Consider the following 12788-nt stretch of genomic DNA (forward strand, 5'->3'; position numbering starts at 1 on the left):
CAAGGAAATTCTCTTCTGTGCCTGGCTCAGTGGGTCCCATGCTCACAGAGACTTGCTCACTGCTAGCGCAGTGTGAGATGCAACTGCGAGGCAGCAGCCTGGCTGGGGAAGGGGCATCCGCCATTGCTGAGGCTTGAGTAGGTAAAACAAAGCAGCCAGGAAGCTCAAACTGGGAGGAGCCCATCGCAGCTCTGCAAGGCCTACTGCCTCTATAGACTCCACCTCTGTAGGCAGGGTATAGCTGAACAAAAGGCAGCAGACAACTTCTGCAGACTTAAACGTCCCTGTCTGACAGATCTGAAGAGAGCAGTGGTTCTTCCAGCACAGCGTTTGAGCTCTGAGAATGGACAGACTACCCCTTCAAGTGGGTCACTGACACCCATGTAGCCAAACTGGGAGAAACCTCCCAGTAGGGACCAAGAAACACCTCATAGAAGTGGGTGCCCCTCTGGGACAAAGCTTCCAGAGGAAGGATCAGGCTGCAATATTTGCTGTTCTGCAGCCTCCACTGGTGATACCCAGGCAAATAGCATCTGGAGTGGACCTCCAACAAATTCCAGCAGACTGGCAGCTGAGGAACCCGACAGTTAGAAGGAAAACACACAGAAGGGAATAGCATCAACATCAACAAAAAGGACATCTACAACAAAACCCCATCTGTAGGTCACCAACATCAAAGACCAAAGGTAGATAAAACCACAAAGATGGGGAGAAACCAGAGCAGAAAAGCTGCAAATTCTAAAAACCAGAGTGCCTCTTCTCCTCCAAAGGATTGCAGCCCCTCACCAGCAATGGAACAAGGATGGATGGAGAATGATTTGACGAGTTGACAGAAGTAGGCTTCAGAAGGTTGGTAATAACAAACATCTCCGAGCTAAAGGAGCATGTTCGAACCCATCTCAAGGAAGCTAAAAACCTTGAAAAAAGATTAGATGAATGGCTAACTAGAATAAACAGTGTAGAGAAGAGCTTAAATTACCTGATGGAGCTGAAGACCATGGCACGAGAATTTCATGACACATGCACAAACTTCAAAAGCCGATTCAATCAAGTGGAAGAAAGGGTATCAGTGATTGAAGATCAAATTAATGAAATAAAGTGAGAAGACAAGGTTAGAGAAAAAGAGTAAAGAGAAATGAACAAAGCCTCCAAGAAATATGGGACTATGCAAAAAGAACAAATATATGTTTCATTGGTGCACCTGAAAGTGATGGGGAAAAGAGAACCAACTTGGGAAACACTCTTCAGGATATTATCCAGGAGAACTTCCCCAACTTCAAAAGGCAGGCCAACATTCAAATTCAGGAACTACAAAGAACACCACAAATATTCCTCAAGAAGAGCAACCCCAAGACACATAATTTTCAGATTCACCAAGGTTGAAATGAAGGAAAAAATGTTAAGGGCAGCCAGAGAAAAAGGTCGAGTTATCCACAAAGGGAAGTCCATCAGACTAACAGTGGATCTCTTGGCAGAAACCCTACAAACCAGAAGAGAGTGGGGGCTAATATTCAATGTGGCCAAAGAAAAGAAATTTCAATCTAGAATTTCATATCCAGTCAAACTAAGCTTAATAAGTGAAGGAGAAGTAAAATCCATTACAGACAAGCAAATGCTGAGAGATTTTGTCAACACCAGACCTGCCTTACAAGAGCTCCTAAAAGAAGCACTAAACATGGAAAGAAACAACTGGTACCAGCCACTGCAAAAACATGCCAAATTGTAAAGACCATCAATGCTATGAAGAAACTACATCAATTAATGGGCAAAATAATCAGCTAACATCATAAAGACAGGATTAAATTCACACATAAGAATATTAACGTTAAATTTAAATGGGCTAAATGTCCCAATTAAAAGATGCAGACTACAAATTAGATAATGAGTCAAGACCCATCAGTGTGCTGTGTTCAGCAGACCCATCTCACGTGCAGAGATCACATAGGCTCAAAATAAAGGGATGGAGGGAGATCTACCAAGCAAATGGAAAGCAAAACAAAACAAAACAAAACAAAAAACAAACAAACAAAAAAACAGAGGTTGCAATCCTAGTCTCTGGTAAAACAGACGTTAAACCAACAAAGATCAAAAGAGACAAAGAAGACCATTACATAATGGTAAAGGGATCAGTTCAACAAGAAGAGCTAACTATCCTAAGTGTATATGCACCCAATACAGGAGCACCTAGATTCATAAAGCAAGTCCTTAGAGACCTACAAAGAGACTTAGACTCCCACACAATAATAATGGGAGATTTTAACACCCCACTGTTAATATTAGACAGATGAAGGAGACAGAAGGTTAACAATGATATCCAGGACTTGAACTCAGCTCTGCACCTAACAGACATCTACAGAACTCTCCACACCAAATCAACAGAATATACATTCTTCTCAGCACCATATCACACTTATTCTAAAATTGACCACATAATAGGGAATAAAGCACTCCTCAGCAAATGTAAAAGAACAGAAATCACAACAAACTGTCTCTCAGACTACAGTGCAATCAAATTATAACTCAGGATTAAGTACTAATTAATTCTAATGAAAACTAAATTCTAATAAAAACTGCACAACTACATGGAAACTGAACAACCTGCTCCTGAATGACTACTGGGTACATAATGAAATGAAGGCAGAAATAAAGATGTTCTTTGAAACCAATGAGAACAAAGACACAACTTATCAGTATCTCTGGGACACATTTAAAGTAGTGAGTAGAGGGAAATTTATAGCACTAAATGCACACAGGAGAAAGCAGGAAAGAACTAAAATTGACACCATAACATTACAGTTAAATGAACTAGAGAAGCAAGAGCAAACAAATTCAAAAGCTAGCAGAAGGCAAGAAATAACTAAAATAACAGCAAAACTGAAGGAGATAGAGACACAAAAAGCCCTTCAAAAAATCAATGAATCCAGGAGCTGGTTTTCTGAAAAGACCAACAGAATTGATAGACCACTAGCAAGACTAACAAAGAAGAAAATAGAGAAGAATCAAATAGACACAATAAAAAATTATATAGGGGATATCACCACCAATCCTACAGAAACACAAACTACCATCAGAGAATACTATAAACACCTCTATGCAAACAAACTAGAAAATCTAGAAGAAACGGATAAATTCCTGGACACATACACCCTCCCAAGGCTAAACCAGGAAGAAGTTGAATCTCTAAATAGACCAATAACAGGCTCTGAAATTGAGGCAATAATTAATAGCCTACCAACCAAAAAAAGTCCAGGACCAGATGGATTCTCAGCCAAATTCTACCAGAGATACAAAGAGGAGCTGGTACCATTCCTTCTGAAACTATTCCAATAAATTGAAAATGAGGAAATCCTCCCTATCTCATTTTATGAGGCCAGCATCCTCCTGATATCAAAGCCTGGCAGAGACACAACAAAAAAAGAGAATTTTAGACCAATATCCCTGATGAACATCGATGTGAAAATCCTCAATAAAATACTGGCAAACCGAATCCAGCAGCACATCGAAAAGTTTATCCTCCATGATCAAGTTGGCTTCATCCCTGGGATGCAAGGCTGGTTCAACATATGCAAATCAATAAACATAATCCATCACACAAACAGAACCAACGACAAAACCACATAATTATCTCAATAGATGCTGAAAAGGCCTTCGAGAAAATTCAACAGTCCTTCATTCTAAAAACTCTAAATAAATTAGGTATTTATGGAATGTATCTCAAAATATTAAGAGCTATTTATGATATACCCATAGCCAGTATCATACTGAATGGGCAAAAACTGGAAGCATTCCCTTTGAAACCAGCACAAGACAAGCATGCCATCTCTCACCACTCCTATTCAAGATAGTGTTGGAACTTCTGGCCAAGGCAATCAGGCAAGATATAGAAAAAACGGTATTCAATTAGGAAAAGAAGAAGTCAAATTGTCCCTGTTTGCAGATGACATGATTGTATATTTAGAAAACCCCATCATCTCAGCCCAAAATCTCGTTAAGCTGATAAGCAACATCAGATATGTCTCAGGATACAAAATCAATGTGCAAAAATCACAAGCATTCCTATACACCAATAACAGACAGAGAGCCAAATCATGAGTGAACTCCCATTCACAATTGCTACAAAGAGAATAAAATACCTAGCAATCCAACTTACAAGGGATGTGAAGAAGCTCTTAAAGGAGAACTACAAACCACTGCTCAATGAAATAAAAGAGGACACAAACAAATGGGAAAATCATTCCATGCTCATGGATAGGAAGAATGGCCATACTGCCCAAGGTAATTTATAGATTAAGTGCCATCACCATCAAGCTACCAATAACTTTCTTCACAGAATTTGAAAAAACTACTTTACAGTTCATATGGAACCAAAAAAAGAGCCTGCATTGCCAAGACAATGTGAAGCAAAAAGAACAAAGCAGGACGCATCACACTACCTGACTTCAAACTATACTACAAGGGTACAATAACCAAAACAGCATGATACTGGCACCAAAACAGAGATAGAGACCAATGGAACAGAACAGAGGCCTCAGAAATACACCACACATCCACAACCATCTGATCTTTGACAAACCTGATAAAAACAAGAAATGGGGAAAGGATTCCCTATTTAATAAATGATGCTGGGAAAACTGGCTAGCCATATGTAGAAAGCTGAACTGGATCCCTTCCTTACACCTTACACAAAAATTAACTCAAGATGGATAAAGACGTAAATGTTAAACCTAAAACCATAAAAACCCTAGAAGAAAATCTAGGCAATACCATTCAGGACATAGGCATGGGCAAGGACTTCATGTCTAAAACACCAAAAGCAATGCCAACAAAAGCCAAAATAGACAAATGGGATCTAATTAAACTAATGAGCTTCTGCACAGCAAAAGAAACTACCATCAGAGTGAACAGGTAACCTACAGAATGGGAGAAAATTTTTACAATGTACCCATCTGACAAAGGGCTAATATCCAGAATCTACAAAGAACTCAAACAAATTTACAAGAAAAAAACAAACAACCCCATCAAAAATTGGGCAAAGGATACGAACAGACATTTCTCAAAAGAAGACAGTTATGCAGCCAACAGACACGTGAAAAAACCACAATGAGATACCATTTCACACCAGTTAGAATGGCGATCATTAAAAAGTCAGGAAACAACAGATGTTGGAGAAGATATGGGGAAATAGGAATGCTTTTACACTGTTGTTGGGACTGTAAACTAGTTCAACCATTGTGTAAAACAGTGTGGCGATTCCTCAAGGATCTGGAACTAGAAATACTATTTGACCTAGCAATCCCATTCTGGGTATATACCGAAAGGATTATAAATCATGCTACTATAAAGACACATGCACACGTATGTTTATTGCAGCACTATTCACAATAACAAAACTTGGAACCAACTTAAATGTCCATCAATGATAGACTGGATTAAGAAAATCTGGCACATATGCACCACGAAATACTATGCAGCCATAAAAAAGGATGAGTTCTTGTCCTTTGCAGGGACATGGATGAAGCTGGAAACCATCATTCTCAGCAAACTATCACAAGGACAGAAAACCAAACACCACATGTTCTCACTCATAGGTGGGAGCTGAACAATGAGATCACTTGGACACATGGCAAGGAACATCACACACCAGGGTCTGTCGGCGGGTAGGGGGCTGGAGGAGGGATAGCATTAGGAGAAATACCTAATGTAAATGACGAGTTGATGGTGCAGCAAACCAACATGGCACATGTATACCTATGTATCAAACCTGCACGTTGTGCACATGTACCCTAGAATTTAAAGTATAATAATAAACAAAAAAGATCACTGATCACAGATCACTATAAAATATATAATAATGATGAAAAGTTTTGATATATTATGAGAATTACCCAAATGTGACTCAGAGACCGGAAGTGAACACATGTTATTGGAAAAGTGTCACCAATAGACTTACCCAGTGCAGGATTGCCACAAACCTTCAATTTTTAAAGTAAAATGTAATAAAACAAGTTATATTTGAAATAGGACTAATTGAGGATGTTTCCATAAGTAGAAAAAATATGTTCGTGGATAAGTAATTGCAAATCATACTTCCCACAAAGAAACACATATCAGGTTGGCCTCAGACTTCTACTCTTTCGTGCTAAACCCCTTGAATATTTGATCACATTTCCAGACTTTTCAGATAAAAAACTTGTGTCCCAATAAGTCTGTCTTCAAAACATGTGCGAAGGTAATAGGATTAAATTCTTAGGTATAAAAAGCATACCCCCCAAAAAATATATGTGTGTGTGTGTATGATACACAAAAGTAATATATAACTACATATTTATAAAAATATTTTCTACATTAATGTTTATATTATGATACATGATATATGTGATCAAGTTGAATTAATCTCCTAAATAAAAAAGATAGCTCTTTTTATCTTCTTCAGTGATTATTACATGGGTAAATTTTGGAAGAGTTTTTTGAAAGAAATTTCACGTACATATAGTTGAGGACAGCAATTTAAAAAATAGATTTCCTGACAAAAGGAAAAATTAGTCTCTCCATTCTAATATGGGTAATAACAGAAGCTACTCTAGAAGGCCTTAAGACATGCACACATACACACACACACACACACACACACACACACACACACATATACACTGTATATATACACATATATACAAATATACACACATACTTTCAGATATACACACATGCACATAGATATGTATACAAATACAAATTACTTTTCTTTATCCTGTTAAAGATAAGCTTATAGAGTAAAAAGTATTGATTGGAAAATAAGTATAAACATATTTTTATAGAAGTTACCTCTGAGTGGTAGAATAATGAGTGACTTTTCATTATAATATTCTAGATTTACCAAATTGCCTTCAATGAACTTGTATCAATTTTTATAATTCTCAAAAGTATAAATGTTACCACGAAAGTTCAATTAATATATAACAATTATCTCAGGCCCTACTCAGTGGCTCACACCTGTATTCCCAGTACTTTGGAGGCCAAGGTGGGTGGATCACCTGAGGTTGGGCATTCAAGACCAGCCTGACCAACATGGAGAAACCCCATCTCTACTAAAAATACAAAATTAGCCAGGCATGGTGGCACATGCCTGTAATCCCAGCTACTAATGAGGCTGAGGCAGGAGAATCACTTGAACCCGGGAGGCAGAGGTTGTTGTGAGCTGAGATTGCACCAATGCACTCCAGCCTGGGCAACAAGACCAAAACTCCATCTAAAAAAAAAAATTATCTTGTAAAAATACTTTTATGCAATTTATGCCTACTTTCTACTCTCAGGAAATAGACTGAAGACGGCATCTTTCCAAAACTGACTAAACTCAGATAATATTTCTCCCTTGGAACATTTTTTGTTCTTGTCAGAAAGGGAGTTATATGGCTAATCCAGTGGGTTGCGGAGGATGCACATGGATGGTGAAGGTTTAAATGATGTGCATTGAAAATTATGTGACTTTTGCGTTAAATAACTTTTTAGTAGCACCAAAAAGTATAGCTCTTAGAGGATAGATTTAAGCCAGCCTCCTAGCTCTAAAATGTAGCTCTGTCCACTACCTTGCTATTTAGTGGAATAGCTATTGAGAGTGTGAGATCTTATGACTTTCTTTAAAAAAAAAAAAAAAATACAAATACAATAGCCTCTCCCCTCCCCCATCTGCAGTTTGTCTTTCTACAGTTTCAACTATGGTTTGAGAATATTAACTGGACAATTCCAGAAATGCACAATTATATAACAACAAAACTCTAAGTTTTAAATTGTGTATCATTCTGAGCAGCATGATGAAGTCTTACACTGCCCCAGTGTAAGACCAGCTTGCCCAGGATGTGAATTATCCCTCTGTCCAGCAGCTCCATGCTCTCTATACCACCTGCCCACTAGTCATTTAGTAGCTGTCTTGATGATCAGGTTGACTGTGGCAGTGTCAATAGGAACCCATTTTTCTTGTAAGATTTTCAGTGTAAAGATGCAACATTCTTGTAAGTTCAAATAAGCTAACAAATATTCCTCTGAGTTATTGTAAGTTTTAAATAACTTAGTTATCCTTTAGCAGAACAACAGTTACAATGTAACTACTTTCAGTGTATTCACTTTTAATTATTTTTTATTTCATAATGGCTCCAAAGTGCAAGAGTAGTGAGGTTGACAGTTTGGATATGCCAAAGATAAGCCTTAAAGGGCTTCCTTTAAATGAAAGGTCTAAGTTCTCGACTTAAGGAAATTAAAAAAAAAAAATCATATGCTAAGGTTGCTAAGCTCTACAGTAAGACGGAATCTTCTATCTGTGAAGTTGTGAAGAAGAAAAAAGAAATTTGTAATTGTTTTGCTGCCCCACCTCACCTCACACTACAAAAGTTATGACCATAGCATGTGAGAAGTGCTTAGTTAAGATGGAAAAGGCTATAAATTTATGGGTGGAAGACATGAACAGAAATGGGTTCCTATTGACCTCAATTGGTTCAATAGTATGGGCTGTTGTAGGCATTCCCTGGGAGTCTTAGAATAGCTCCCATGTAGATAAGAGGGTCTACTGTATTCCTAAAGAACATATGTGAATATTCCTTTAGATTGTTTAACATGTCTGCCACAAGTAGATATTAAAAAGTCAAAAGAAAGGAGATTAGTGCTTAAAATATATATTTTCAATCATACTAGAATGAAAACCTATGGTTCTCATCTGAAATCAAGATCATTAGAATTACTAAAGTGATTTTTGAGATCATGTGGATTACAGTAGTATTCAGGCTACAGGGGAAATTTAAGTTTGGATTAAAGCCAGAGCAATATGTGGAAGAGCAGAGTGAAGATGGTGCATTTCATTTCCTTAGGATTTGGAATAGTACTAAATGAATGTTACATATCAAGTATATATATATTTTAATCCCAATGCCAGTGGAGAAGCTATTATTATAAATTGCATATGTTGCATGATTTTAAAATATTGTGCCTTTTTCTTGTAAGATTTTCTGTGTAAAGATGCAACATTCTTGTAAGTTAAAATAAGCTAACAAATATTCCTCTGAGTTATTGTAACTTTTAAATAACTTAGTTATCCTTTAGCAGAACAAATTACAATGTAACTTTTACTTTCAGTGTATTCAAATTTGAACTAGTAAATTTGTAAGTGTTTATTATGAAATTAATATTCATTGATTCAACTAAAATGTTTATTGAATGTCTATTAAGTACAAAATCCTGTGTTTTCTAAAATAATTTTATATAATCTCTCATGTGGGCAAGGAATTGCCTCATCAAATCCATTATATATGAAAAGAATCTTAAGTTCACTTTCCTATTTGTTTTTGGAATACATGCTTTGATAAATACTAAAATGCTGACATTATGAGGGGGAAAAAACCTAACTCTCTGAAATCACCTAGTCTTTGTTTGAATGATCAGAGTAGGATTATGTCCTGTTTATGTTACTGGATTTACAGTCCACCCTTCCATCTGGATTCTTCTAAGGTCTACAAATCCTATCCATCTGGCAACACAGTTTCCTTAAACTCCAGGTTCTCTCTAATATTCAGATATCTTGCTCCATTCATTCAAAGGAACATATGAAAACTGGAAGACACTGAAGTATGTCAGAAAAGGGCCACCCCTCTTAACCAAGGAAAGAGACTTTATCCATAGGAATACAGCAATATATAGCAGCAAACTTGGGGACATCAACATGAAACTTTGTAGTTAAGCTTACTTAAAGAATTTATTTTTAATATTATTTTTAATTTTTGATATTATAATATTAAGGAAATTATTTCAGTCAATGGAAACAGTTATCATGATAGAATTGTTGTTACTCTGTATTTTCTGAAATATTAGGGTTGAATAAAAGACACGTTCAGGAGAAAGAATAGAGAGTAGGTAATTCTTAAAGGCTATTGCTCTTTCTATATGCAAAAAATTATTCCTCTGTATCATGTATCCGATTTCGAGCAAAAACTCTGTGAATCCACAGGGATAGCACCAGGCATGATTGATTCAAAGGCTGCCACTAACACTGGGCAGTGTTCCTGGGTTTTCCGGAATATCTGGGCATAGTTTTGCTATGCTCCTGGAAGTGGGAGAGTCAGAGGCAATGGCTAGTACGGAGAAAGAAATAGACCCAGCTCATAGCTCTTAGTACGGAATGTTTTCTTATGGCATAAGGCATTATAAAAAGTAGCTCCTATACATACTTATTAAAGATGCCTACCAAAGTGAATTAACTTGGCCATTTCATTCATTGATTTTTAAATAAAAGATAGTATCAAGGCTTGGGAATATGGTTTTAGAAAAGAGATTTAACTTTTCCAAGCACAAAGGCTTGCATGAGGTCACAGAAGCCACAAAAACAAACTCTGAATCCTGAAAATGGATTTAAAAATAAATCAGATAACTCAAAAGAGCCTTTGGGGAAAGTACATATAATTTCTCCTTCTGCAGCATCCAAGTTATGAGTCTGTTAGGGCCACAATATCTTTCATTTGATCAGCCACAGTTTGAGAGCACGGAACTAGAATGGAGTAGACAAAAAGAAATAATTATCCACGCATGTATTTACAGCACTGTTCCTTTGCGGAGGGAATAGCACCCTTTGTGTATGTGTGAGTGTGTGTGTGTGTTCCACACTTAACCTTCTTTTGGCCTTGGAATTATCTGGCTTGTTTTCCTCTGTAGTCAGGTTCTGAAATATCAAACACAGCTGTAGACAAAGGAAGAGGTTGGTCAAAAAGCCCACCCAGAGATTCCATAATAAATAGAAATGAAAGTAACATACATAGAATCAAGTAAAGTTTGCTTTGGTACTATAGAATTCCATGAGTCATTTGCATGGGGAACCAGAAGAAAACAATGAAATAAAACAAAAAAACAAACTGGTTAAAGGGCACTCTTTGGAGTCAAGTGAGGAAGCCAAGCATCATAAATTTCCCAGTGGCTGGGCAGAAGGTAAGAGATTGAGGAACACTGCTAAAGAATGTTGCAGGGATTTTCATTTCCAAAAAACTCATGCACCTGTTGATGTATTTTCCAGGCCCTTGGATGATAGCAATTTATGAGGCTATTAGTACTGAGTCCAAGATTTATCAGATATGCTGTTTGTCTTATAGCCAATATAACCTCACAAAATTTGGGTTGCACTGGGTTAAAATGGAGCGTTCTGCTCTTGGAGTTATTCAGAGCATTTAAATCGGTTAATCCTACAAGAACGGTGCATTTAGCCTGCCTATTAGAGGGAGTCTTTAGGGATTCCTACCAGTTGCAGAGCCAGGCTGGAGGGGGCGGTCCATTGCTGGGTGAGGTAAAACAGAGGCAGCAGGGGAAGAGTGAGTCCTGGAGACAAGACGGTGTTTCTCTAATCCATCCATGCCAACCGCAGCCAGCGGCGCTTGGCGCACAGAGAGCGCACGTGTGTGCGGGGGTTCCAGGAAGGGCTGTTGCCAAGAAAAGAGCACAGTAGAAAGAAATGTGAGACAAGATTTGAGGGAGACACTGAGCGACATGTCAACAAATTAAGTTCATCAGGTCAGAGACATAATAAACGGTGTGAAGGAAAAAGAAAAAAAAAATAGAGAAAGGGAGAGAAAAAACAAGATCCAGTCAATAAATCCATTCAACAGATGTTTTCACACTGACGGCCAGGGCCTGTCTGCCTGGCTAAGGAGGAGGTGATGGCAGGAGGCCTGTCAGTTTGAACTGATTGAAAGAAACAAACCTTTAACCTCAAGAGTAACGTCGACTTCGACTCATTTCCTACTTAGATACCAACGTTTTGAATACAGCCCCAGAACTGCCACACAACGTGGGAGAACAATTCAACGCTTTCAAACTGCCAGTGAGGGCTAATTCTGAAAATTCTCTCCTGAATTTGTTTCAGTGAATATTGTTTATGAATTCTATGGATGTCTCTAAAAATGACCAATTACACGATTGTATTTTGACACCTTTCAGTCTTCATATACTGGTATAGAAAAAAATGAGTATTTCATAGTTTGTATGGTATAATTTCAACACTGTAAAATTATTTGGTTTTAAAATATAGTATTAAGTATATCCTCAGTGATTTAACACTGTTATTATATTCTTCATCCTTCCCAACTTACTGAATCAGTGAATCACAGTTTGGAAGTTTATGGAAGATTCACTTAGTCTCTTCCTCTGTCTCCAAGAAAAGATACTCTCAAACACAGATAGGCAGCTTATTTAATCATCAATGCTACACAGCTAGCTTTGTGCAAAAAAAAGTATATATTTTAAAATATATATTTTAAATATATATTGTTTCATAATTTTATTTAATAAAGATTTATTTATTAATAAAAATATTTATCAAAATATATATACTACACCGTGAATATTTTCTCTTCAACCTAAGAGAATTCATAAGCTAATTTATGCTGTTTTTATTTGTCTTTCCTAACGAATATGAAGAATAGCTGAACAGTGGTAAAAAAAACATGATAATCTCTTGCAATGTATAAACTGTTGCTCCAAAGGTTGCCAGAGTATTTTTAAACAAGTCTAATTCTTGTAATTTTATAAATGTGTGTGCTCTTCTGCTTCTGCTTCCTACCTGACTAGCATTTGTTCTTTTAAGACTTGAGGCAGACATTACTTCTCCTTAGTTAAGGCCTTGCCTTAACCTTCCTGCTAGACTAGGTGCTCCCCTTCTACCCAACATGTGCCATCACAGGTCATACTCATCCTGTATTTCCACCCAAGGCTTGCTACATGCTAGGTGTACAAATTACACTTGCTGAGAAACTTACTGAGAAAGC

The 12788-nt window shown here is 37.2% G+C and overlaps 1 protein-coding gene across 33 annotated transcripts in view; it reads right to left on the reverse strand.

Moving 5' to 3' along the window:
- The window catches only part of HDAC9 (histone deacetylase 9), a 921222-nt gene that overhangs the window by 265158 nt on the left and 643276 nt on the right, over positions 1-12788 (reverse strand). For all 33 annotated transcript variants that reach the window (XR_012432611.1, XM_045387612.3, XM_065542223.1 and 30 more), the window contains one exon: positions 11267-11444. Coding sequence is in view for 32 of the 33 variants with exons in the window: in XM_045387612.3 (XP_045243547.1) it covers positions 11267-11444 (178 nt within the window). In the remaining variant the exon portion in view is untranslated. The remainder of the gene's footprint in view (positions 1-11266; positions 11445-12788) is intronic.

The sequence above is a fragment of the Macaca fascicularis genome, chromosome 3 (genome assembly GCF_037993035.2).
Source record: "Macaca fascicularis isolate 582-1 chromosome 3, T2T-MFA8v1.1".
NCBI lineage: Eukaryota > Metazoa > Chordata > Mammalia > Primates > Cercopithecidae > Macaca > Macaca fascicularis.